At 41.2% G+C, this 27,086-nt stretch overlaps 1 protein-coding gene across 1 annotated transcript in view; it reads right to left on the bottom strand.

Moving 5' to 3' along the window:
* KDM7A (lysine demethylase 7A) overlaps window positions 1-27,086 on the bottom strand; it is an 84,742-nt gene that overhangs the window by 6,842 nt on the left and 50,814 nt on the right. Inside the window, exons 8-19 of the mRNA XM_059396283.1 lie at window positions 24,068-24,155; window positions 22,724-22,830; window positions 19,143-19,234; window positions 16,809-16,898; window positions 9,322-9,531; window positions 7,720-7,844; window positions 7,421-7,575; window positions 6,082-6,179; window positions 5,209-5,357; window positions 4,862-5,070; window positions 3,416-3,501; window positions 305-578 (exon numbers count right to left, since the gene is read on the bottom strand). Of these exons, the coding sequence (XP_059252266.1) occupies window positions 305-578; window positions 3,416-3,501; window positions 4,862-5,070; window positions 5,209-5,357; window positions 6,082-6,179; window positions 7,421-7,575; window positions 7,720-7,844; window positions 9,322-9,531; window positions 16,809-16,898; window positions 19,143-19,234; window positions 22,724-22,830; window positions 24,068-24,155 (1,683 nt within the window). The remainder of the gene's footprint in view (window positions 1-304; window positions 579-3,415; window positions 3,502-4,861; window positions 5,071-5,208; window positions 5,358-6,081; window positions 6,180-7,420; window positions 7,576-7,719; window positions 7,845-9,321; window positions 9,532-16,808; window positions 16,899-19,142; window positions 19,235-22,723; window positions 22,831-24,067; window positions 24,156-27,086) is intronic.

Raw genomic sequence — 27,086 nt, 5'->3', positions numbered from 1 at the left:
GGCCACACGATCTCCTCGACCTTCACTGCGGTCTGCCCTGCCACCTTGCCCACCCAGCAGGGCTAACCCCTTACTGTCCTCCCCGGGATCACCACCCGCTTCAGAAAGCTACGCCCAAGCCCCGGGGCTGACCTAGGGAGCCTGCGACCCGCGCACACCGCCCCGCCCCGCCTCGCCCGCCGCAGCGCAGCAGGCGGCAGGTGACCGGCAGCTCGATGGCGGAGGCCGCTATACCTCTGTGAGCTGCCACCGCCACCGCCACACACGGCCAAAAACACTCCGCCGACGGATGTGGCCACGTTACCTTTTGTTGCCTGGTTGCTGATAGGTGGTGGATTTGACGCGGGTCTCTTGGTGGGGTGAAGGGGCACGGAGAAGGAAGTTTCACCCACTGGCCTTTCTGGGCTTACGCCGCCATTATTTATCCGGCACGCCGCTGAAATCAAGCTGGAATTCTGCGTAGACTTCCCATTTTGAGGGCTTGCGCCGCTGCTGTCCACAGAATTCCTACTTTGTACCTTCTGACTGATCTCTGACGAGCCTTCCTTTTTGATGCATTTCTGGCCTCTACTTAGATCCTAAAAAAAGGAAGGAAATAAGGCTGGATTTTTAGAGTTCCTTTCCGGTAAGTGAGGTATTTAACCTCTCTATGCAATAGCAAGTCAAGGGAGAGAAGAAATAGACCACTGAGCTTTGGTTTTCTTAACATGTAGCAGCCACAGACGACCACCCCATCAGGAAGGTCGTGTTACCCCAAAACCTGAGAGCATGAAAGGACTCAAGTATGGAACTTCTGCATCATAACCTAAGTCCAGAAAGGGGGAAAAAAAAAATATATATATATATGTATATAAACTTTATATATACATATGTACATGTGTGTATCTATATATTATATGTAATGTATATTATTTATTATAATACGGCATTCTGCACGTGCTTTGACATGCCATGGAAGAACACATGGCTGGGACATGTGAACCTACCAGTTCCTCAGCACGTGACATTCCCATGTATCTCTCACGGTGTGATGCACTATGTTTTTTAGAATCTAACTTCTGTTATGGTTCATCTCCACTGTATTTAAATTGTTTGCTAAGAAAAGCACCTAGGTGCTGGGCCCCAAGCCTGGTTTTCCTCTAACAATTCTTCCTTCAATCTCGTTAAGAGATCACGGAGAGAACCATCAGGAAAAAAACCAACAATGCTACTGATGGGTAGGTCTTGAAACCAATGGAAAGGGTCATGACTGGAAAGGATGGGGAAATACAAACTTGAGCATACTGAAGATGTGATGTTTCATGAAACTAGCTGTGTGTGTGTGTGTGTGTGTGTGTGTGTGTGTGTGTGTAATTAATTCCTGATTCTGCAATGGTCAAATAAACTTTAAAAACAGAATTATAGGCAAAAGAAATCTGACTTTCTCTAAGGTGATCTTGCTAATCATCTGTCCTCTACTTCTTTATTTTCAAAGACAATTATAAAAACAACAGCTACATTTAAATAATAGCTTACTTAAAAAAAAATATTTTATTTTTAAGTAATCTCTACACCCAATGTGGGGCTCAAACTTACACTGCTGTGATCAAGAAATGCATGCTCTACTAACTAAGCCAGCCAGGCAATAATAGCTTCTAATACTGAATCCTATAATGCTAATAAGTTATAAACATTATGGGGGCGCCTGGGTGGCTCAGTGGGTTAAGCCTCTGCCTTCAGCTCAGGTAATGATCTCAGGGTCCTGCAATCGAGCCCCGCATCGGGCTCTCTGCTCAGCAGGGAGCCTGTTTCCTCCCCTCTTTGCCTGCCTCTCTGCCTACTTGTGATCTCTCCCTCTGTTGAACAAATAAATAAAATCTTTTAAAAAAAAGTTATAAACATTATGACTGCTAAGGCACTATAAAATTATACACTGAATAAGTGAATTACTAATAGTTAAAGGATTCCTTCCTTGACCTTTGATTCTGGAGCAAACTCTTCTTTTTTTTTTTTTTTTAAGATTTTATTTATTTGACAGACAGATCACAAGTAGTCAGAGAAACAGGCAGAGAGAGAGGAGGAAGCAGGCTCCCTGCTGAGCAGAGAGCTCGATGCGGGGCTTGATCCCAGGACTCTGGGATCATGACCTGAGCCGAAGGCAGAGGCTTTAACCCACTGAGCCACCCAGGTGCCCCTGGAGCAAACTCTTCTATTAAAAGAACCTATACTTACAAAACATTACCTTAAAAAATTAACTTGGCTCTTTTTGTCATAGTTAAATGTCTAAGTATTTAGAAAGTTTAGAAAGGCAAATGAAGAAAATAAAAACCATCCATCAGGGGCACCTGAGAGGCTCAGGTGGTTAAGCGTCCATCTCTTGATCGTGGTGCTATCTCTGGGTCATGAGTTCAAGCCCGGGATCGGAGCCTACATCCCAGCACGGAGCCTACATAAACAAACACCTATGATTCCATTACTCAGTGTATGCTTGGGATTGGAGAAGTTAGGGGACTCTACTCTGCAGCATGAGAATTTTGATTCTTTGGCTGTCATTTTCCAAAGTCTGTAGCCAAAGGTCCTATCACTTTTCTTGTTTGGTGCTACTGGCAAAGCTGTGGCTTTTCAAAAAGCTATCTGAGGTTCATTTTGTTTGGTATAAGCATTTATACGCTGGGATCCCAAGACATCAAGTGTCTTGGAGTAAGGGCTCTTAATCTGGAATCAATGGATGGTCTGAGTAATGGTGAGGCACAAACCATAAGAAAATGCTATGCAAAAATCAGTATTTATGGGGCACCTGGGTGGCTCAGTGGGTTAAAGCCTCTGCCTTCAACTCAGGTCATGATCCCAGGGTCCTGGGATCGAGCCCCGCGTTGGGCTCTCTGCTCTGCGGGGAGCCTGCTTCTTCCTCTCTCTTTCTCTCTCTACCTGCCTCTCTGCCCACTTGTGATCTCTATCTGTCAAATAAATAAATAAAATCTTTAAAAAATTTTTTCAAAAAAAAATCAGTATTTATGATGAACACTTTTCTGGAAAGAGAGTCATTATCTGTCATCAAATTCTCAAAGAAATTTGCTGTCTAAAAATGTTCAAGAAACAACATCAGAGATTAAAGAGAGATCCTCATGGTACTTTCTTCCCCCTTTCCTTCCAGCCGGACATAACCTAGAAGTGCTGGCTGCCAGTTTTCAACTTTCCTTAAATCAACTAAACTATTCTTTTCCAGATCACAGTCTACCCGTGAGCCTTGCATTAGTTGATACATCAGAATTCCTAAAAACAGATAGCTGTTCAAATGTGCATTTACTCCTAAGTTATTTTTTAGCTTTCCAGATCTAATCGTTAATTACTGGTTGCAGTAAAAAAAATAGAAAGCAGAAAAAGAGTTAATGATGATCCTAAATCTGCTTTTGATGTTTCAAGCCTTGCATATTACCTGAAGATGAAATCTGGAAGTTGTATCAAATTGTTTAATCCAGGAAGAACCTCTCAAATCTTGATCTTCCGTCTTGACATGGTACCCTAAACAGGAGTTTTAATTAAATTTTCTCCACACAAACTTGATCATAACAAGCAAAATTCACGTAGTGTTTAAAACTAAAAGTCTATTTAGGTTGACTCTTTATTAAAAAAACGACTATGTTAACGCTTTATTTACTCATACACATTCCACCACACTGCTTTCCCTCTCAAAAACAAAAGAGTCATCAGCTCACAATCTAACATGTTAATTCTTTCAACTCTCTCAAAGACTGTCTATATGACAGCTTTTGTGCCAGATGCTGGAAGATCCAGAGTCAAGTTCTATGGCCATCTGTTGTAGATGGAAAAGCCAAATGCAATATACTCTCTTTAAAACTGGTATATTTTTCCATATAGAATAAAGGCATATGTTTGCCTGAATCCTGCAGTATTTTCACAGAAGCCTTCTTTTCAAGTGAGGACCAAAGAAATTACAGGGAGAAAGAATGGTGTGGACAGAGAGACCTAGATCTGAATTTGAGTTTTTCTATAACGCCTGGATTTTTAGTCAAGTTATTTAACCTCTCTAAACCTCTGTTTCCTCTTACTCAATAAGTCAAGGTTTTGAGATCAGACAGTCCTCGATTCCAATTCCAACACCAGTGGATAACAGCTACCTATGTAAGTACAGGCAAGTTCAGTTAACTTCACTAAGTCTTGTTTCTACCTGTAAAAGTCTTATTACATACACCAAAATGAGGTTTTAAGAATTAAGTGAAATGGATGTCAGGTGGCTAGTATACAATCCCACAACCAGGTGGGAATGAACACGATCTCTGCAGCAAGCATCTCTGCACAGGCTTTCATGTGATACCATCTTCCTTCCCATCCTCCTCAGACTTTGTGGCAACAAAATTTCCCCCAAAGGCACAGAGAAGAAAACACTACATGGCCATCACTGGTGCTATCACTGAGTCTTCTCTTTCCCAATAATTCTTTTTCAAGTAGGAGAGAGAATGTCCTCAACCAGAAACAGATCAAAACTTGTTTTCCCTCCCACAAAAGGAAAGAGGATTGATGGTTCAAGCCTAGCGGACCACGTAACATGTCTCCACACTCCTTCCACTCAGAACGGCTTACGAAAGGGAACAAGTACTAAGTGTCTTGCAACAGCAGTGGTAGGATTATGCCAGTGAACACGATTCTCCAGACATTAATTTACATTTTGAGTTCTTATAACTTGCATCTTGTATCTGTCAACTTTATGTATTTTTTTGGCCAATATGCTTAATGCCATTTCCAACTACTGATGTGCAATTAACAGTTCTTATTCATACTGTCTAACCTCAACTAGGATGGGGAGCTATGACGTTGGGGGTCCTATGTTACTTTTTAGAGACCGATCATTTATGTTTCTTACCACATTCCACTGGCTTATCACAGCGATACACCTGTCGAGCCTCCTGGTTACTGCTGTGACAGCCGCCGGGATCCTGGAGACAGTCTCCTTCACCATTGCAGTCTGTGCTTTGTATCTGCCTCTGTAAACACGCGGAGTAGTGCAACCCTGCCATCGACAACATGCCCTGAATAGCTTCTTCCTCTGTGCTCGTCGAGGTAGGACATTCCCTAAAGAAAAGGTAAACAGATGGACAAGAGCTTTTTTCTTCTTCTGGCATCTTCGGTAAAAGTTAAAATGAAAAAAAAAATGTTTTCATACTGCTTACATTACAATGTAGTAAGGCCACTAACCGTTGGTAAGCCTACCTTTTAATTGGAATTTCACTTCTAGAGGGCTTCTGGCCCTTGTGAAGGAAGTTCCTCATCACAGTAGAGTCCTCCTTGAAGTTTGATGTTATTTCTTGTTTTTTTTCATCACCTGAACTTTCAGACTCTTCAGTGGTAAAATTATTTTTCTGAGATAATAATTAAATGGAAGCAAATCTATATAAGAAATCTGATTAAGTCTCTACTAACTAAAAACACTGTATGAGTCCAAAGTTAGAAATTTAATTATCATGTAATTATTTCTGTATTTTTTTAAATATGTATTTTTTAAAATTTATTTATTAGACAGAGATCACAAGTAGGCAGAGATGCAGGCAGAGAGAGGAAGGGAAGCAGGCTCCCTGCTGAGCAGAGAGCCCCATGTGGGGCTCGATCCCAGGACCCTGGGATCATGACCTGAGCCAAAGGCAGAGGCTTTAACCCACTGAGCCACCCAGGTGCCCCTATTTCTGTATTTCTATGACAGAGTTAAAACCTCTAGTAATTGGAGTATATAATTCCTTAGTAAAAAAAGATATAGTACCAGTTGTCTTTAAAGTCAAATGAAATATAATCTAGGAGAAATGTGAGAAATGTAAAAACATCCACCCTTTCTAAAGCCAGACAAAAGCTATGTTTATCAGATGTCAACAGTCACATGACTGGTGTTTGTGTGTGTGTGTGTGTGCGCGCGCCTGCGCACTTTTGTGTGTGTGTAATTACCATTACAGGGAAGACCTTGTGCCACAAAGGTCATGGAGACAGGCTTTGGGAAAAGCTGTCACTTATTCCCCCCCCACTCCCCGCAGATGAAGGAAAGGCGGGGTCATCTTTCCATCAAGCAATGCACAAGTCTCGGGGGTTTGGGCATACCAGTGCAGTGCAATCAGGTCCAGAGTCTTCTGAATCAGAAATATCAGAATATTCTGATGATCGATTCCTGAGTTCCGATTTCACACTTGTAAAAAACCCTGCAAAGACAAAGGAAGAGAGAAAAAGAGAAAGTCAGTGGAAGCTCATGAACAGGGTGAGACCTAAAGTCAGACCGGCTTCTGCGCGGGTCTCGACTGCCCCGGCTCTGTCCATTTCCACTGCTTTCCTCTTCTTCATTCCTTTCTTCCCCTGAAGACTTTTCTCCCGAATTGACCAAGATACAGATTGAACTGTACTCTTAAAATGTTTGTGGCATTTACTGAACAAGATGATACATTCCTCATTTGCGTGGAAATTTTCTATTTCTTTCCAGAAAAAAACCTCCAACACTAAAATTGGCTACAAGATGCTTTTCACTTTCCCTCTTGCATTTTTTTCCTCTTAACAGAAAACAAAAAGATAACTCTCCTAAACCTCAAAAGCACTCAAGCAGACAGTGAATTCAACAAGCTTACAAACCAGGCTTGACCACTGCCCTTCTCTCCCACATGGCACTGCCAAGTAATAACTGTTTGGTAAGTCCAGTGATGAGCAGCCTTTCCCCCCGGCACGTGACACATGCAGGGTCACCAACTACAGCAATACCAGATTTACTCAGAATTAGCTCGAACTGTGGTATTCAACACAAACGAAACGTTCATTTTTCTTGTCAAGTTATCAAAGTATTTAACCACTTTTTAACATAGAAGGGTATATAAGGAGGCCCTGAAAAATGCTAAGAAATTAAGACTTCACTCGAAGAACAATCTCAAGGAGGAGGTATTACTGTTTGTCACACTGACAATAACCAATTAGTAACCAAGCAGAGGTCTTCCTGTCAACAGGCAGTCAAACAGAACAGTACCTGATTACTAATAGCTTCAGGGAGCTAATTCTGTGTGTCTCCTAATGCTGAAAACCATATACATGTTCACTAAAATTATGTATGCAACTATTAAACTTCTGACTATTTTATTATTTCGAGTAGAGGCCCATAAAATGCATAAGCTTTCATGTGACTCTTGAAACAACTGTCACCTGACAAGGGTGTCACTGACCAGCACAAACCCTTGTCACTAAAAACACCTTCCCTGGGCATGACACGTCACGTGGCATTCACATTCACATCTCCCCGATGGACAAACTACTCAGAAATACTTCTGATTTCTCAGGAGAGTATTAGGGACACAACAATTTTCAGTCCTACTACAAACTTCAGAACTTTAAAATTAGCGCATGACTTTACGTATTCTCACGGGTAGTAAGCCGACCTTTCAAACGACCATTCAAACCAACGTACTGTTAAGTGGTTTCTCGGACTCTTCATTCTCCGCCCCTTCTGTCCCCGAACTCTCCTCCATCTTCATTTTTGCCTTTTTCGTCCTTCTCTTGTCCTCCTCATTTTCGCTGTCCACTGTATAAAGACTTGGATCGGCGAAGGGTTGTCTCTCATCCCTGCACAGAGAGGGGAAAACAATCACGTCACAAAACAGTGCGACCCTGCAGCCGAACAGCTGAACTGGTGGGGACTAGGGGTCAAATGAGCAGGGGGAATCCACGAAAGCTCATCTGTGTGACACTGTGATCGACTTTACGTACTTAATTATCCTTCCGTTGGTCAGCAGTAACCGTAGATCATTATCTTTTGCCCTCCATTCAGGGACCGTGGAAGATGGCTGGAGATGTTTGTTAAATTTTCCATTCAGTTTAGAGCTCAAGACATCCTTAAAGTATAAAAACAGAACTGAACTTACCATGTGTCCTCAGATACACCTGCCCCACTAGAGGAAGGAACCCAGGACGGTGCCACCTCCCACCACAACCCCACACCCCAAACCGTGCAGTGTCTGCAGCACCAACACTAAGTGGTTCCTAAAACCTCAGCATGAATGTGGCTCCTCTTTCTGCCTGGGCACCACCAGTAAAACACATTCTATAAAGCAGAATGTAAAATTCACGACAAGTAAATTCAAAGACATTTTCAGCTCTCTCTTGCGGAGAGCTGAAAAGCTGGAGCAGCAGCGCCCGGATGTGTTTCAGTTCTCTTCTTGCTCCTGCCTGCTGAAGCACTAGCTGCTCAGCTGCTCAGCCTTCCTGGTCCTCCTCTCCTTGACCTAATCCCTCGTCCTTCCCAGTAGGCCACAGCAGCTCACAGATCACCACCTGCTGTTACCAGGAACAAAGGCCACCATGTGGCATAAAAGCACAGCCATAGCTGGTTTTGAAAAAGGAAGGTTTCTTTTTTGTGGAAATTTTTTTCTTTAATAACAAAGAGAACCTTCTCCCAGATACTAAGGGTTAAAGAGGTTCAGAACAACAAAAGCTTAAAACAATATCAATACAATTATTTAAATGTAAAGTCTTTTAAGTTAGAATTTCTATAGAATTTCTTCAAATATTTTAATTCGGAAACACTTCTATCTTCTTCGTTTTAAGTTAGGCCTGTTCTTTCCTCAGGATGTGAAATGAGGCTGTTGTGTCTCATCACAAACTCACTACCATGTTTTACAAAGGCCCTGCCCCTTGCCCCTTTGTCCACTAAGCCAGCATTTCCCAAATTTGAATGGGTTTCTTCTAACAGTCTCCCAGCCCAGTAGCTGCCCGTGCGGGTACAGCATGCTGGGGAAGGTACAGTTTTTCCGCACTTGCTCGTCCCTCAGTTTCCTTGAAGTTCTGTATCCACCTGACTTCTTCCAGTATTTGTTAGCTCAAATGCTGCCACCCAAGAGGCTCCTGGCGGCCCCAGCTAAGGGAGCCAGCCACAGCCCAGCCCCTTTACTCGCCCTCCCTCTACTGTCTTGGCTTCCTCTGAAGTACGTATTATCTGAAATTATGTTATTTTAGTATATGTCTCGTCTCCCATTCTTCCAAGAGGAGCTGGAATGGAAGCTACACAATGGTAGAGACTTAAGTTTTGCTCACTCTGGTAATTTCCCCAGAGCCTAGAAGAGTGTAGGGTATCTGGTAAACTCTCAATAAAACATGTCCGCAAAGAAAATGACATATACTCAGCCTACTACATGGATGCTCGGAAAGCTGAAGCCTGTTCCCTGTTCCTGGACATCTGTACTGCTGGACCCCACAATGCAAAGCAAAGATTAGAAAACAAACAATGCCAGACTATTTTTTTTTTTACTATCCCTTTAAAAACTTTCAGGAACAACCAAGTCTCTTTCTACAACCATGTGACATAATACTTGCCTCTTCCCATGGACACATCTCTAACCTTCTGAGGACCTCCCTTGTATGGAGCTCTAGGATGTCTAGGTTAGAAGGAGTTCGGACATTATGATCTCGAAGTTTCCTCATCTTTCGTCGGGAATGATATGGGGAAGTTGCTTCGTTTGAGGATCGTGAAACTGGACACACAGTAGAAATTCCCTGAGATTTAACTGGTTTGCCATTTTCCTCCTTTAAGAATTAAATTCAGAGTGTTTTTATGACAAGGCCAGATATATACCTGACTCAATAATCAGCCATAAAAATACTTTAAAAAACAAAAACCATTCATATAAATAACGAAGACCAAATCGTAACACTCGTAAGATTCAACATAAGCTTTGCTGAGACCTTTATCCCCTTCGCTCCCCCACATAATACACTGTGAACATATTTCTTTGATTTTAAATAGCATTTTTAAAAGCTGAGTAAGTATTCTACCGTATAGATAGAGCCAAATTTATTGACCTGATACTTACTGGTAGTTATTATAGGCTGCTTCCAGTTCTTTCCTATGATGGACACTCTTTCACATATATTATTTGCATAAATCAGTAATTGCTTTTTAAACCAAAGTCACCAATCTGTGTAGTTTTAAAAATTAACTCTATAAATATATCATGAAAACCAGTGGTATACTCTTCCCCATTCCTGATTCCCATTCTCCAGAGCCAACTACTTGCAAGTTTTCTTTTATTATATGGACATATACCTAATTTCATGGCACATATCAGGTATTATATACATAACTTACCATTTAACATTGTGAGGTGTACAGGTCAGTGGCATTGAGGACATTTCACACTGCTATGCAACCACACACCACGATCCATTTCCAGAACTTTCTAATCCTCCCAAACCTAAACTCTGTGCCCATTACACAATAACTCCCATTCCTCCTCACCACAAGCCCCCGGTAACCTTCTACTTTCTCTCTCTATGAATTTGACTCTTCTAGGAACTTCATATAAGTGGAATCACACAATAGTTATACCTTTGTGGCTGGCTTATTTCACTTAATGTAGTATCTTAAAGGTTCATCCAACTTAAGCTACACACCAAAATTCAAGGTTTAACTATTTACCCAAATGTAAAGGCTTCCAGGAAGGAAAAAAAAAAAAAGTATCTTTTGAGACATCCCTCCTGGACAGGAATGCCAGCTAAAGTACCAGATGCACAGCTAAATTTGAATTTCAGATAAAGAACAAATATGGAGTCATCCTCCTGATCCGACCCGGACTGGCTGTACTCCCGGCCTGCACAGGTCATCGAAAACCTCTCCTGTCCCGCCTACACTCCACCACTTAAAACTGCAACCCCCACCACCATCTTGGCTCTCACACCCTATCTCATCCCCCTTCTAAATTTTTCTTTGCAGCATGTGTCAATTCCTGATACACTGAAGTATTTACGGCTAGCCTCTTCCTACTCAGCTCCATGAGGGCAGAGCCTGTTTTCTTCACTGCTCTCTACCTATCTGCATATTTCATATTTGTTGTAAGAATTCCAGAGCTCCTCTTTTGGCCTATGTCCTCTCTTTGAGAACAGCATGCCCTCTAAGAGCTTCCTGAAAAGGGGTCCATGGGAGGTAATTTTTTTGTGATCTTGCCTCTTTGATATCTTCAAGATTTCATTTATTTGGGAGAGAGATAGAGAGCAAGAGAGAGCGAGCCCACAGGGAGAAGTAGGCTCCCTACTGAATAGGAACCCCTACATGAGGCTTGACCCCAGGGTATATACTCTGTTACATGTATTCTAAAATGTAACCACTATGTGCGAGGCATAGGTCTATTCTCACTCACTGTACTGGGCATTCTGTAGGGAAGATGTGTCCTTGAATTCTAAAACATTTTCTTTGATTATTCCTGATTATCTTCTCCTTGTTTTCTATGTTCTCTCTTTCTGGGGTGCCTGGGTGGCTCAGTGGGTTAAAGCCCCTGCCTTCGGCTCAGGTCATAATCCCAGGGTCCTGGGATTGAGCCCCACATAGGGCTCTCTGCCCGGCAGAGAGCCTGCCCCCCTTTCTCTCTGCCTGCCTCTCTGACTACTTGTGATCTCAGTCTGTCAAATTAAAAAAAAAAACAAAAAAACAAAAAACCATGTTCTCTCTGTTCTTCCTAATATTTGACGGTGATTATGTAAAATGACCTTCAAATTTTTCTGTCCTATTTTAGTCTTTTTTTTTTTAACTTTATGAGAGATTTTCCCAACTTTATCTTCCAATGATTTTACTAAAAAATGAAAAAGAAAGGAGTTTTTTGTTTTTTGTTTTTTTTTAAGATTTTATTTATTTATCTGTCAGAGAGAGAGCACACAAGCTGGGAGGAGAGGGGCAGAGGCAGAGGGAGAAGCAGGCTCCCCGCGGAGCAGGGATCCCGATGCGGGGCTCGATCCCTGGACCCCGGGATCACGACTTGAGCCAAAGGCAGTCGATTAACCGACTGAGCCACCCAGGCTTCCCTATATTTTGTTTCTATTATATTTCTAATTTCCAAGAACCCCTTTTCTTTCTTCTATGAATGTTCCTTTGTTACAGCCACCTGTTCTTTTTTCATGGAGGCAATATTTATATACTCTTTTCTCTCAAGGATATCAATTATATTTGGGTTTTGGGCTAAAGAACTTATTTATTTCCTTCAAATCCTTCGCCCCCCCTTATTTTTCCAAACTCTTCTTGGCTCTCTGTGCATTTTAAAATATAAAGCATTAAAAAGCTAACTGTTTCAAAAAATGGTGGGGTAAGAGAACCAGATAAACATATGGAAGGAAAATAATGCCTTAAATTTACCTTATGCTACACACAAAAATTCAAGATTAGCTATTTACCCAAATGTAAAGGCTTCCAGAAAGAAAAAAAAGTATCTTCAACCCTTGGGGTGGGCAAAGATTTCTTAGAGAGGACACTAAAAAATACTAACTATAAGTAAGAAAACAAATTTCTAAATTGGACTTCCTCAAAATTAAAATTTTCTGCTCGGAAAAAATACCACTAAGATAATGAAAAGATAAGCCACAGGCTATGGGTAAATATTTACAATGTTCATCATATATGAATGCATACATGCCGGATGACAAAGAACTTGTGTCAAAGATACGTAATGAACTCCTACAAATCAATAAAAACAACATAATTTCTTAAATGGGCAAAAACTTCAAACAGGTACCTCATAGGAAAAAATACAAATAGCCAAGGCACAAGAAAAGGTGCTCAACATCTTTCGTCTTCAGGAAAATGCACATTAACAGCGTATGAAATAGCATTTCATACTCTCTAGAAAAGCAAAGATTAAAGAGACAGAAAACACCAAACACTAGCAAGAATACAGAACAACGACAACTCCTACACCTTAATGGTGACAGCGGTGCAACCATTTTGGCAAACTGTATGGCAGATTCTTATAAAGTGGAAATTCACTTACAACTTGATAACTCTATTCCCAGGTACTTAATCCCCGCAAAATGAAAACATGTATTTGCTACAAGAAAAATACAAGGTTGTTTATAACAGGTTTTTTTTTTTTAAGTGATTTTATTTATTTATTTGACAGAGAGAGAAACAGCGAGAGCAGGAACACAAGCAAGGAGAGTGGGAGAGGCAGAAGCAGGCTTCCCGCCAAGCAAGGAGCCTGACACGGGGCTCAATCCCAGGACCCTGGGACCATGACCTGAGCCGAAGGTAGATGTTTAACAACAGAGCCACCCAGGCGCCCTATTTGTAACAGTTTTGTTCATAGCGGCCACATCTGTATATGACCCAAATATCCATCAACAGGAGAAGGGAAAACAAATTATGGTATAGTCATTCAATGGAATACCACCAGCAGCAAAAAAAAGAACTACTGGCAGATGCAACAACACAGACGAATCTCAAAAGCATGATGTTGAAAGAAGCCAGACACAAAACTAGGATAAGCTGCATGACTGCGTTTATTTGAAATTCAAAAACAGGTGAACTAATCTGCAATGAGAACCACAGAGGTTTGAACGGCGGCAGCTTACGGTAGTCAGACTGCCTAGAAGGGGGAGAAAAGACGTTCTGGGGTGACAAAAATGATTTATAGGTCTCAGTGGCAGTATTCGTTACATAAGCGTCTACTGAGTTTTCATCAAAACTCAAACTGTACTTTTATGATCTGTGCATTTCACTGCATGTAAAAAGAGAAAAGCTAACTGGGAGCTCTGTGTGAGTAGGGCTTTGTCAACTGGTGGGTTTCACTGTAGGAAGCCGCCTGGGTTGCTCCATCAGAAGGTTTCAAATGGTCACGATCACTGGATCTTCTTGGCCTTACAGGCAGAGGCCAGGGTGCCAGTGTTCAGAGAGTCAAGTGGAAAAAGAATCACTCACTATGCAGACTGCCACTTAATCCTCTTGTTTTCAGCATGGTACCCATGTCCCTCAGCAGGGTTCAGTGTCCTGAAGTCCAGTGTCAAGTTCAACCTCTCAAACAACTAAACCTCTAGAGTTTTCAGCACGTGTTAAGATAGGGATCTGGAGATCAACTCGTTCCTTAAACAGACCTATAATCAAACCTCTTCTCAATCCCACCTCCACTCTTATATTCGGAGGGTCCTAGCATCCCTAATTCCTGGCTTTTTGTAGGTTCTCCTGTACAAGTGAGACCTATCTCTGGGCTTCTCCCTCTACCCACATAGATTCTGGCTCTCTCTAGCATGCGAAGTCAGTGATCACTTGTATATTTGCTTTCCAGTTTCCAAAACTGTGCGGAGTTCATCTCTATTACTTTCTGTCTTCAGGAATATCATTTTTATTCTTTTTTTTTTTTAAAGATTTTATTTATTTGATACAGAGAGAGGGGCGCCTGAGTGGCTCAGCTGGTTAAGCAACTCCCTTCGGCTCAGGTCATGATCCTGGAATCTCGGGGGTCAAGTCCCGCATCGGGCTCCCTGCTCAGCAGAAGTGTGCTTCTCCCTCTGACCTCTCCCCTCTCATGCTCCCTCTCTCTCATTCTCTCTCTCTCTCTCTCAAATAAAGAAATAAAATCTTTAAAACAAAAACATACTTGATACAGAGAGAGAGAGAGCAAGCGCAAGCAGGGGGAGTGGCAGGCAGAGAGAAAGAGAGAAGCAGACTCCCTGCCGAGCAGGGAGCCTAATGTGGAGCTCCATCCCAGGACCATGATCTGAGCCAAAGGCAGACGCTTTACCAACTGAGCCACCCAGGTGTCCTAAGGAATATCTTTTTTATTCTTTTACTATCATTTTAGTACCAAGAGGTGAGAGCAGTAAGTAGGTATGGTTAATCTACCAAGTTTAATTAGAATGCTCTTATTTTATTAAAGGGAAAATGCTCAATTTCGGGATATGCCATGTAGAAAGCACAAACTACTTTATACTTCCTAAACAGCAGGACAAGAATATAGAATTTTATTTCTGCCCGTTAGATAAATGATCATACAAAATCATAAATTATTTGGCAAAATGTGGCTGAATACTTTTTCACATACTGAATACTTTCTCACATAGCTTGATGAAGGGGTCTTGGGAGAAGTGAAGCAAAGAAATTTATCTGCACAAGGAGAAAAGGTGGGAGAAAAAGAAAATAAAGTGGCACAATGGTAAAAGGAAAACCAAACTAAGAGAGGCAAGCAGCCTTGACACATAGGCCAGACATACATTTTTCATATTTTTATCGGATTGGCATTTCTCTTTCTTCTTTAGTTTCTTTGCATATTTTTCTACAGCCATTTTGCTGCCTTCTCAACGCTCCCATTAAAAATAAATAAATAAACACTTTGTTGGAGGGGCACCTGGGTGGCTCAGTGGGTTAAGCCTCTGCCTTCGGCTCAGGTCATGGTCTCAGGGTCCTGGGATCAAGCCCCGCTTCGAGCTCAGTATAATGCCCAATTATTCTTGCAGGTATAACTCAGCAATTTAAATTTGTAAAGTTAATTTAGAATTGAGGTATTTTTAAAATGACATTTATCCAACTATTATTTTACTTCCCTTAGTAAAGATTTATATAGTTTTTTTCATACAGACCCACGTCTTTCTTATTTATTCTTAGTTTTTGTTATCATGAGATTTATATTTATTTATACATCTATATATATACTTAAGATTACATATGTGACTTTTGATTTAAAAATCTATTTATATGCAATTACTACCACTCTTTATTTTATTTATTTATTTATTTATTTGACAGAGAGAAATCACAAGTAGATGGAGAGACAGGCAGAGAGAGAGAGAGGGAAGCAGGCTCTCCGCTGAGCAGAGAGCCCGATGCGGGACTCCACCCAGGCGCCCACTACCACTCTTTAAAAATAGAAAATATTCGGGGCGCCTGGGTGGCTCAGTGGGTTAAGCCGCTGCCTTCGGCTCAGGTCATGATCCCAGGGTCCTGGGATCGAGTCCCACATCAGGCTCTCTGCTCGGCAGGGAGCCTGCTTCTTCCTCTCTCTCTTTCAGCCTGCCTCTCTGCCTACTTGTGATCTCTGTCTGTCAAATAAATAAAATCTTTAAAAAAAAAAAAAATAGAAAATATTGGGACGCCTGGGTGGCTCAGTTGGTTAAGCAGCTGCCTTCAGCTCAGGTCATGATCCCAGTATCCTGGGATCGAGTCCCACATCCGGCTCCTTGCTCTTCTCCCTCTGCCTCTGCCTACCACTCTGTCTGCCTATGCTCGCGCTCTCTCTCTCCCTCTAACAATAAATAAATAAAATCTTTAAAAAAAAAGAATAGAAAATATTTTTCTGCCATGTCTGAACACACTGAAAATTAGATGAAATATTTTATCCAAGGATACTAAATGCAGCAGTTGATTATTTCTTAGATGTATACCTCTCTCCATTCCCCAAATACAGCCCTAATCTAAGCTGTTAAATTACCAGTTAGCCTCCATTCCTGCACTTAATTTCCTTTCAGTTCAAGCTAGATACTAACAGAACCACCTTCCTGAAGAATTCCTTTAATTGAAATCTCCTTTAATACCCAGAATAGTTCCTAATTAATAAATTAAAATACCTAACCTCAGATTTTATGGGCTTTTATCAAGGGGCATGTACATAATCAAGTTGTTCTAATACTTCAGTCTCCTTGCCGCACACCACTAACAGAATCCCGCTTTCCAAACCAGTTCCAGCCGGCTCTACTCACCCCACCTTACATTTCTTTCTTCCTCTATTTACTTAACACATATTCATCTCTGCCCAACAGAAATGAATGGGATCTGAAATTTTGTGTACGCTCTATTTCTTATTCTTGGAGGAAGCTGAAGAAACTGAAGTGACTGGTAACTGCTTTCTTATTACCTCATTAGGATACAGTCCTCTAAATTTCTCTGTAGGACTTTGGAAGCCTGAAAATCTCAGATTCCTTCCAAAAATGCAGCTCATTCTATTTCATCTAAGAGTATAAGGGCTTTTGAATGTTTGTAATGTAATGGTAGATCCATTTGCTTCTCAAAGCAGACAGTAACCAAGCATTTAGATGACCGTTTCTACTCTTACCTCTATTGCTCGAATTACTTTTGAAAGTTCTTTAATAAGATGTCCAGGTCTGACATTGTCTGGGATCTCAAAAGCATGTTCGGATACAAGCTGTATTTGGATTAACAAAGATAAGACAACCAAAGTTATTTACACTATAATAGATAAAAATTATTTACTAAACAAATTTTGAATTCTCTAGATTTTATAGACAAAAAAAAATACTAGTAAGCCAGGTATCAGAGTTCATGTAGTTGGGACAATACTCTTTAAAGAGATTCTTATTAACTTACAAAATCCTCTCAGCTTGCATTAGAGATGGACTGTCTCCCAGTGAATTTTGCATTATACTGAGATATAACACTGTACTCTATCCCTCAAAGCCTATTGGGACTCTTAACTACTATTATAATTAGTAAGGTAACTAATTAAGCCCAACATTTAATTCATAATACATAAGCATTTACAAGTGGGAACACAGGCACTAAAAAATGATCCTATTTCCTATGGGAGGTCTAATTTTTAATAAATTTTTGTAAACTTTTTTTCTTTTACTAGGAAGAAGATCCCATCCATAGGACAGAGGAATCGGTGAGTTACCATACCTATCCAAATGCAAACTACTGTCATTATTTCTTATGTCTATTTCTAAATATTAACCTTTGTATCTAAGAATATTTTAATTTTTTAGATGCATTCAATACGCTAGTTTTTACTTTTGCTTTATATCTTCTCCTTGGTTTTAGCAGAGTCTGTTAAAACAAACTAGTAACAACGTTAAGTGCTAACTTACATGCCAGGCAAGTAAGTGCCAGTCAAGATTCTATACTGTTCTATACTGTGAAGCACTTTCTGAGCATTAACTCACTAAGCCTTTCAACAACAATGTGACAGAGATACTACTATTAGTCTCATTTTACAATTATGAAATTGTAAATTTCACAGGGCTGAAAGCACAGAGGTTCGCTAGTTTACTGGCAGCACAGCTGAGATTTGAATCCAAACATCTGACTCCAGAGCCCACGTCCTTGAGCACTACGCTGAGCGGCATGCCTCTCACCAGGCCACAAGGTGAACAGAGTTAAATGCAAATATCGTGCTTTTAAAAGAGCACTTCAAACGTCATGAATTAACAGTATTATCACTGATGAATTTTACTGTGCATCAAAATCACCTACAAAGTTTGTTAAAGACAGAGGCTCAGACCCTACCACCAAACTAGTCAGTGTCTCCCAGGGAAGATCCAGGGAGTTTATTTTTTAAAAGACTCTGACAAACACTAGTTTGAAAACAACTTATCTAAAGCCTTCAGCAGATAACAAATTTTACAGGTTTTGCAACATATATTTTGTTATTATCTTGTTAAATAGTTCTGTAATCTACTTATGCCTTGACTCCTCATCTACATGATGACCTCTCTAACACTCAAAGACTTGATATTTATTTTCCTGATTGCTTCCATAGTGCCCTGCTCTAACGGCTACATACTAGCAGTGATAATACAGTGAAAGGAGTAAAAAGTTACTGGGAGGGTAACCTATTAATAACTGTCTTCAATATCTCTTAAGAGCAGGATTTTTATTTCAAGCAGATGTTCAACAAATTAGTATGGAAATATATTCTCATCAGTTTTCGTATCTATCACTTATTAAAGAGCTGCATGTAAAGTTCCCTGGTCTTCAAGAGCTCATAAACCTAGTGAAGGGGACAGGAATATATTATTTTACAGATACTACTTTTAAGTCCACTGGCATAAGAAACGTACTACATAAGCAGAAGGGAAGAACACACGGATTCCAAATGGGGACCTGGGATGAGCTCTTGGAGGTAGTAGGATTCAAATGCTAACTTCACATTTAGTGAAAATGAAAGCTCCTGCTTGAACTTTGACCTCCCTTTTCTTTCGTCTTTATGAAAAGTCTAGCGCATGGAAAGGCATATGGGCTTTGCAGTCACAGAGACTGAGCTTTAGTCTGAGGTCCTCCACAAGATTCTGGGCAAGTTACATAGAATTATTTGAACCTCAGCTTCTCCATAGTAAAATGGGGATAACAAGAGCAGATGCAAGTTTAAAGTTATTTATTATCCTATATTTACATGTTCATTTCCCAATCAATATCCTAAATATATTTGAATTACTTTCTTTTCCAGATTAAAGAAATACTTAATTCTAATATGAACATAAGCCAGCACATTTGTATATACCATACAATAAAATGGAGGCTGTACCAAAAGCATGATTTCCATTCCCTCGACTGCTACCACTCACGTGCTGCCAAAGCAGCATAAGGATGCTTGTTTTCAATCTTGCCACAGAAATAATTAACAATTATTTCTCCAAAGAAAACAACTTACTTCTTTCTTCATCCATAACTTTAAAGCAGCATGCAGTGCTTTCACTCCCTGTACTAGGTAAGTTTGAGGCTGGAAACCATCTTCTCTCAGTTCTGTGGGAATGGAAGGGGGGGGGGGGGGGAAGGAGTTAGAGGGCCCCCAAGGTAACACGGTTAGCTTCAGCTGCCGAGCCACCCACTGTCAAACTGTGTAACTGCCGGGTGCCCAGAGGGGAAAACAGTGAAATAAAAAGCAAGAAAGAAAAAGAAAAGAAATGACATTAAATGTAGTTGTACTGAAGGCTCCAAGTAAAAGGGAGCTCACCGACAGTCTGAGCAAGAGACAAGTCGTGGAACTATGTCAGTATGGACCTACTCACATGAACTCTATCAATGGAAACTATTAAACTACTTCATCATGTGTGACACAGGTGATAAAACTGAAGAAAAGGATTACCACAAAACTCAGGATAGGGGTTCTCTTCGGAAGGGAAGGAGGAGGGTGCAATGGGAAAAACGGATGTTTCTAAGGCACTGGCAAGGCTGAGCCAGTGGTACAGGCGACCCAGGTGAGCCTGTAATTAATATTCAAACTGTTAGAACCGTGTATGTGTGTATGCCGTGTGCGGTCTATACACTCAGCTACAAGGTGGGACACAGCTCACAAATGTAAAGGTAAACACACCACACACACATACATCTTTTCTGGGTCTTTAAAATCATCTGAAACTCACACAAAAATGTATCAGATGTGGTCAAACATGCAGGAAAGCCAAAGCAAAAACAAAAGGTTTCACTTCTGTCCAATGGCTGATTTACTTACATATGTCCAAAACTAGTTCTCTGTTTTATTATTACTGACCCTAAATGCAGTTAAGTTTCATACTATCTCTTTCCATTTACCCAATCATGGAAGCCTTATAACGGTCTGAGAGCCCGCAAATACTGGGCCACGATGGAAGGTTAAAAGATCAGGGATGAAAGAACATAATGCGGCATGGTAAGACCAGCATCGCTGCTTCCAGGCTGAATGCCCGGGACGACGGCAGCTGGTGCAACGGTGGTTTTGCCGCAGACTCAGCGGGACTGGACTGACTCACTAGTATGGCCGGGTCTCCTGTCCTGTATCGATCCAGCTGACTGGCCTTCCAATATCCTTTTACAGTAATCTTCTTCAGCTGTTGATGTATAGGGTCATGTTTTCAATTAGACCTCAATATTTCTAAACTCCCAGGGCGCCTGGGTGGCTCAATTGTTAAGCATCTATCTGCCTTTGGCTCGGGTCATGATCCCGGGGTCCTGGGATCGAGCCCTGCATCAGGCTCCATGCTTGGTAGGAGGCTTGCTTCTCCCTTTCCCACTCCCCCTGCTCCTGTTCCCTCCCTCTCTCTGTGTTTCTCTCTGTCAAATAAATAAATTTAAAAATATATATATTTCTGGGGGCACCTGGGTGGCTCAGTGGGTTAAGCCTCTGCCTTCGGCTCAGGTCATGATCCCAGGGTCCTGGGATCGAGCCCCACATCAGGCTCTCTGCTCTGCAGGGAGCCTGCTTCCTCCTCTCTCTGCCTTCCTCTCTGCCTACTTGTGATCTCTGTCAGATAAATAAAGAAAAAATCTTAAAACAAAAATATTTCTGAACTCTCAATAGCCTAGAACAAGGGCTAAATCATTGTTCTAAGATTAAGCACTTTGCTGTTTGTGGCTGCAAGAGGAACAGCCAGATTTTACCTTTCAGATAAATTCTTAATTTGTCCTAAAGAGGTGACTGATGAACTCCTCCTGGACATTAGGACAAAGCATCACTTGAGGGGTGGGTATATGTAAGTGAGAAAGAAAAGATGGAAAAAGGCTCTGCACTTCCTTTTTTTTTTTTTTTCTTTGAAGATTTTATTTATTTGACAAAGAGGACACAACGAGAGAGGGAACACTAGCAGGGGAGTAGGAGACAGAGAAGCAGGCTCCCTGCTGAGTCTGAGCCCACCCAGGAGCCCCAGCCCTGAAATGAGTACTAACTGCCAATCTCCTATCTGGAGGGTTCGGTAACTGGGTTTTATTTCCAAAACACAAGGACATTTATACATGTTTTTGGAAGTATTTGTAAGTGTTCCTATTTTTCTAGGCTTCTACTTGAAGAGGAGACTGAAAACTTTACTGCCCAGTACCCCACTGGAAACTACACATGGCAACACTATGTGTGGTCCCCTGGAGATTCCTGCAACCAAGACACCAAGACACACTCACTGAGGACAGGTGCCTCAGCCTTGCCAATACCCGAAAACACTGAGTGAGTCAGGGGCTCAGGGTAAGAGCGCATTTCTGGAGAAAGACTGGTCTTGTGCAGGAAGCAGCCAATCCCCTTCAGCCACAGGCTCCTTCCTCTGCCATCTCTCTCTCTCTGCACCACTTAAGACACTGATCTCTATCTGTACTGCTCCAAGGTGTGGGATGGGGCCCTACGGCTTTTCCCAAGGAGAGTGTTTTCTGTTTTTGCTGTTTGAGGAAAAAATCATAAATGACTTTTATCATTAATTCTGTGCATGTTATCCTGGGAAGTAAGTTACTGATTCTTCTCATTTTACCTTTTCTTCCTGTGTAACTTTTAAATGGGGGGGGGGGCTATGTTTAGAACAGACTTTACTATAATCTATCTGTTCTTCTGAAAATTCATTATAATAATAGCACTATCTGCAAACTGACAAGAAAAGTCAGACAACAGAAAAACACCATGAACTCTATTCTCACAGGCACAAGGGAAAGAATGGTCAGAAGTAGATGTGACAATCAGCCTCCAGCTTGACTGCTCAAAGATTATTAAACCAAAGATAAAACACCAAAATCTGAAATTCTGCAGGAAAAAAGGTAGCTAGGTTTAAATAAAAGAATGTCCTGGGCACCTGAGTGGCTCAGTCAGTTAAGCGTCTACCCTTGGCTCAGGTCATGATCTCAGGGTCCTGGGACTGAGTCCCACACTGGGCTCCCTGCTCATTGGAGAGCTTGCTTCTCCCTCTCCTTCTACCCCTCCTACCTCCTTGTGTTCTCTCTCCTTCTCAAATAAATAAATTCTTTCAAAAATTAAAAATTAAAAAAAAGGAACCATCTTCTTCAACAGACTCAAAGTCTGACCTTCAGCTGGTTTGCGCTAACAGGTGCCTTGGACCAGCCAGCATCACAGTCCTAACAGTAATGGCTCAGGCACTCCCTGGTTCTCTCAGGACATGAAAAATCCCCTCGATTTGTAAAAACAAATGTTTAGGAACACACATGACAGTAACAGTCCCATAGCTTGAACTGTACTTTTGTGAGGGAAGCACGTTTACATGCCTGACACTGTGTGCAGGGTACTAGAGTCCAAGGGGAAATGAACATTTTCCAGCACTTCCTGTGCTGCTCTGATGCAGCTCTTCATAGAACTGATTTTTAAGGCTATGGGCTAGACACTAATGTGCTAGAAGGTTTCTTGGCGGGGGAAATCATGCATTTTAAAAAACAAAACAGGGGCAATAGCTACACCATAATAAAAAAAAAAAAAGGCCCCTCTTTCTATCAGTGGCTTTTCATGAATTTACAAACATCATGCATCATAATGTACAGATTATGAATTACCTTTCAAGGTTTCCAGCAAATTTTTGGCTACAAACCAACATATGGCTTCAAAGAAAGGGAATTTGAAAAGATCTGGTGTTTTTAGCCTTTTTTCCATCTCGTAACACCTAAAGAAAATTTGAAGAAACTTATTAATATTAACATTTCCAAGCTAAATGGAGGCAACCAACTTAAGGAAAATAAAACAAGCAGGCCACAATACGTAAGGCCAATCAACTAGTGTGTATCACCTAACACCACCACACTTGAACAAGAATGAACTGTGATCTTATCCAGCTCGGACCTTAACAAATCGGACAGTATACTGAAGATTTATACTGGGGTCTTCCCAAAGATCAGAACCCTGGGATTTGCATCGTAGTTTTAGCAAAAGGAACGTTATAAGGGTTCCACCGTAACAAATAAAACAGCATGTGTAGAAAACAGCTCCCTATGTTAGCACCACAACACCCACTCAGAGTTTTCTTTAGGCTCTACTACCCCGGCGTTGGTCACGGTGAGAAGACAGGATCCACAGCCTGCCAGCGTTATGCTTCTGTGGGAGTCCTGGCAGCAGTCCCCATAGCCAGTAGTCATCTTTCCCCCAGGGACACTCCAGGTAGAGAAACAAGATTCACATCTGATGGGTGTGGGAGGTGCCCCCACTCTGAGCTTCATGGCGCTATTTCTCACAGTATCTCCACAGACACAGAGCTCCCAGCATTCCCCCTGGGCACGCCAGGTTACAAGAGTCACCACATTCAGGAAAGCCCAAAGACATGGCTTCTGCCTGGGCATCTCTAGTTCTCCCGGTCCTGATGCAGTTAATTAATCAGAAATCATTTTACCTTAAGCCATGTAGCTTGGTAACATTCTACTCTCTTCAGACCACCAGAGGAATAGAGTTACCCAAAGGTCAGTCTCAGACAGAAGGGGAAACAGCTGTTAATCCTTTACCCATAGCAAACTAAAGCAGGTGTTCTGACAGCAGTCCTGACTTAGGATGACTTTCCCCCTGCACCATGTCACACCTGAGTCCGGCTGGATTTGGTTCATTCCCCTAACTATAAAAACAGGCAAACAACAGAGCCCACATTTTGTAAAATTTTGAAATTCAGGGTTACATTTCGTATCAAACTGAATAAATGACTCTTTCTGTTTTTAGGGTTGAAATGCATCAAGGAGTCGTCCTGACAAAATTTTATAATACATTTGGTTTAAAGGTCCTTCATAATTCCTCAGGGCCTACCTCCCTCCATGAGAATGCAATTAAAATACATTGCTGAATTAGTTTTTCTAGAACTTTAGAAATAATATCTTATTTAAGAAAAGACAAAAGATCCGTTAAATACTGATGACACAAACCTGAGCTGCATGCCAATGTTAAGGTTGTGCAGAAAGTTCCCCCCAAAAGCCATACAGTCCTGAGATGTGAGCACAGCATGAATCCACCCTGGAACAGTTAAAATGCGCATCAGTGAGTTTTCAATATTTAAGCCAAACAAATGTGATAACTACCTGTGAAATGAGAAACTCAAAATATCAACATCAGTTTCCTTCCTACTCCGCCAGAGCTCGAGAAGCTGATGCTGATTATTATCTGTAGACACATTCATTCAAGTATTTATGAAGAACCGAACACATGCCAGACTCTGCTGACTTTGAGGAAACAAATGCATTGATCCAATCAGACAAAATCATGGTACAGGATAGGTGATGGGTTTTGTGGTTGTTGCTGTTTTAGTTTTTTAGCTTACAAACGTAATCCAACTTCTCGTTGAAGATGTTCCTCCGAGAGGAGTCAAATGTGGTAAGAATGAGGTGAGCACATTGCCATTACAGGGACACGGGACTGGCCAAGCCCTTCCCCTCTTCATTAGCGCTGTCCTGAGGCAAGCAGTGCCCTGAGGGACTAAGCAAGGAGCAAGAGCGGGACCGAGGGGAGACCTGGCGCTAAGAAGAAAAAGGCAGATCACCCACAGTTCACTGTGAAGGGTTATGGGTCCTAAGATACAAACGGTGGCAATTAAAATGATGTCTTATTTTCCCATAAACATGTCTTCAAAGTAAGAATTGTTTCTAAGAGGTGATGCCTAACTTTTGGGGAAAAAAAAAAAATCCACAGGCTGAACATAAAGCTTTCGTGCAAATGTATAAATATACACATATGTTTGCATGTAAAAATTCATTCTTAAAACAGACCCCATATTCTTTCTATTTTTCACTTTTTGATCCCTCATTGTGCTGTGGCACACATGAAAAAAATTCCTTTAAAGATCGACTTTCAAGGGGTGCCATTTGTATGCTTAAAGGCATAAAGCCTTCAGCTTCACCCTGAAATCACAAATGAAAAATTTTGTCAGCTACAAATCCTGTAGATCAGTGGTTCTCTACAGCACAGAAGCAGCGCTGCCTGTATAGGATGTTTTGGAAAGTCTGAAGGACTTGCTTTGATTGTCCATGATGAAGAGGCATTAGTGTCATTGCCTGAGCGAGAGCCAGGGATGCAACACGCAGGCCACTCCACATAGTAAGAAAGTCGTGCACTACTCAGGGCTCTCTGCTGGGCATTCACACAGGCACAAAATCTGTCATTAATGGTCTAAGTCAAGAAGCTCTAAGTCCATCATATATGTAAGCAAAGTATTTTTTGCAAAGTTTTGGCCCAATTTTCTGAAAAACAAAAAAAAAAACAAAAAAAAACAGTCCCTATGGCAGTGGTTTTCTGGATGGGGTCTACAGCCCGGCAGCATCAGCCAGCAACTGGGAACCTTTAGAAATGCAATTCCCAGCACCACCCCCAAAGCCTCTCAGATCTACTGAATCAGAACCGCTGGGGATAAGGCCCAGCAATCCATGTTTTAGTAAGTCCTCCAGGTGATTCTAATGCTCAATGACATTTGAGAACCAATAATCTACATGAATGCTCTAGAACTTGAGTTGCCAATCATACACCTGTATGAGCAGGCACATTTTAAAATAGTATTTTATTATGAATTGCTTTTCAGTTTCTTCTTTCTGTTCTAGTTAGATCACTACATCAATTTGGGGAGAAACAACTGGTATAGGAGTTTGTATCATGAATGAATTTGAATCCAAGATTTTGAAGGGGGCATTAACAAAAGATTTGTTACAAAAGGGAGCCCTGGGAAAAGGATTTAAGAGAGGAGCTGAGCCCATGCACAATAAAAAATATTGATACTTATCTAGATTTATAAATTCTGGTGGTTCTAGACATTCATTCATTCATTTATTCAATACATACTTATTATTACATACACCAGAGGCAGGCAAGAGAGCAAGACCTGTGGCAACAAATCCCCGTGAACTCTGTAGCCATTAAGGTCACCCAAATCAGAAAAACATTAATTCTCAAAACCAGTGGCTGGATGAGTCCACACCCTGCATTCAGTCAATCTCAAAGTGACATGCCTGATAACCTATACTTGAGGCGATAGCTAAGGCTGGTGTTCAGTTCCTTCCCAGGGTCCCTCAAAATATACCCACTGCCTCCAGTGTCCCAGGGCAGCAGCCCAGATTCTTAGAGCAGGCTCAGCCTCTGATAGCAATGTAGAGCCGAACAGTTAAAACTGAAAACATGTCAACAAAATTTTAAAATTTTGTGCAAAGGACATTAAAAAGAACATATAAACAAAGTGCAAAGATAAGCCCCAGAATAGGAGAGTTACTTGTAGGTCATAGATCTGGATATATCTAGATTGTGTATCTGGTATACAGAATATATCAAGAACGCTTACAACTCAACAATAAAAAGACAAATAACCCAACTTAAAAACAGACGAAGAATTTGAATAGACATTTCTCCAAAGACAGATACACAAACAGCCAAGAAGCACAAGAAAAAAAGTTCAGCATCATTATTCATTAAGGAAACGCAAATCAAAACCACAGTAGGATACCTTCACTTCACATCTACTAGAACAGTCAAAGTGAAAAAGATAATTACAGTGTTGGTAAAGATGCGGGGAAACTGGAACATGTGTACATTGCTAGTGGGAATGTAAAGTGGTGAAACCATATGGAAGAGTTTAGCAGGTCCTCAAAAAGCTAAACATCATAAATGCTATGGCCCCACCATTTCATTACTAGGTGTATATATATAAAACCACAAAAGCTTCTACAAAAATGTTCAAAGCATCACTATTCATAATAGCCAATGTCTATCAACTGATGAATGGATAAACAAAATGAGGTCTATCCATAATAGTGGTGTATCATTTGGCCATAAAAAATAATGAAGCACTGACATGTGATACAACATGGAGGAGCCCAGTGCACATTAAGCCAGCTAAAAGAAGCTAGATACAAAAGGCCACGTATTCCATATGTTATACACGAAATATCCAGAATAGGCAAATCCACA

Source organism: Mustela nigripes, chromosome 4 (assembly GCF_022355385.1).
Source record: "Mustela nigripes isolate SB6536 chromosome 4, MUSNIG.SB6536, whole genome shotgun sequence".
In the NCBI taxonomy this organism is placed as follows: Eukaryota; Metazoa; Chordata; class Mammalia; order Carnivora; family Mustelidae; genus Mustela; species Mustela nigripes.
This window is presented reverse-complemented; position numbering and strand designations above follow the sequence as displayed.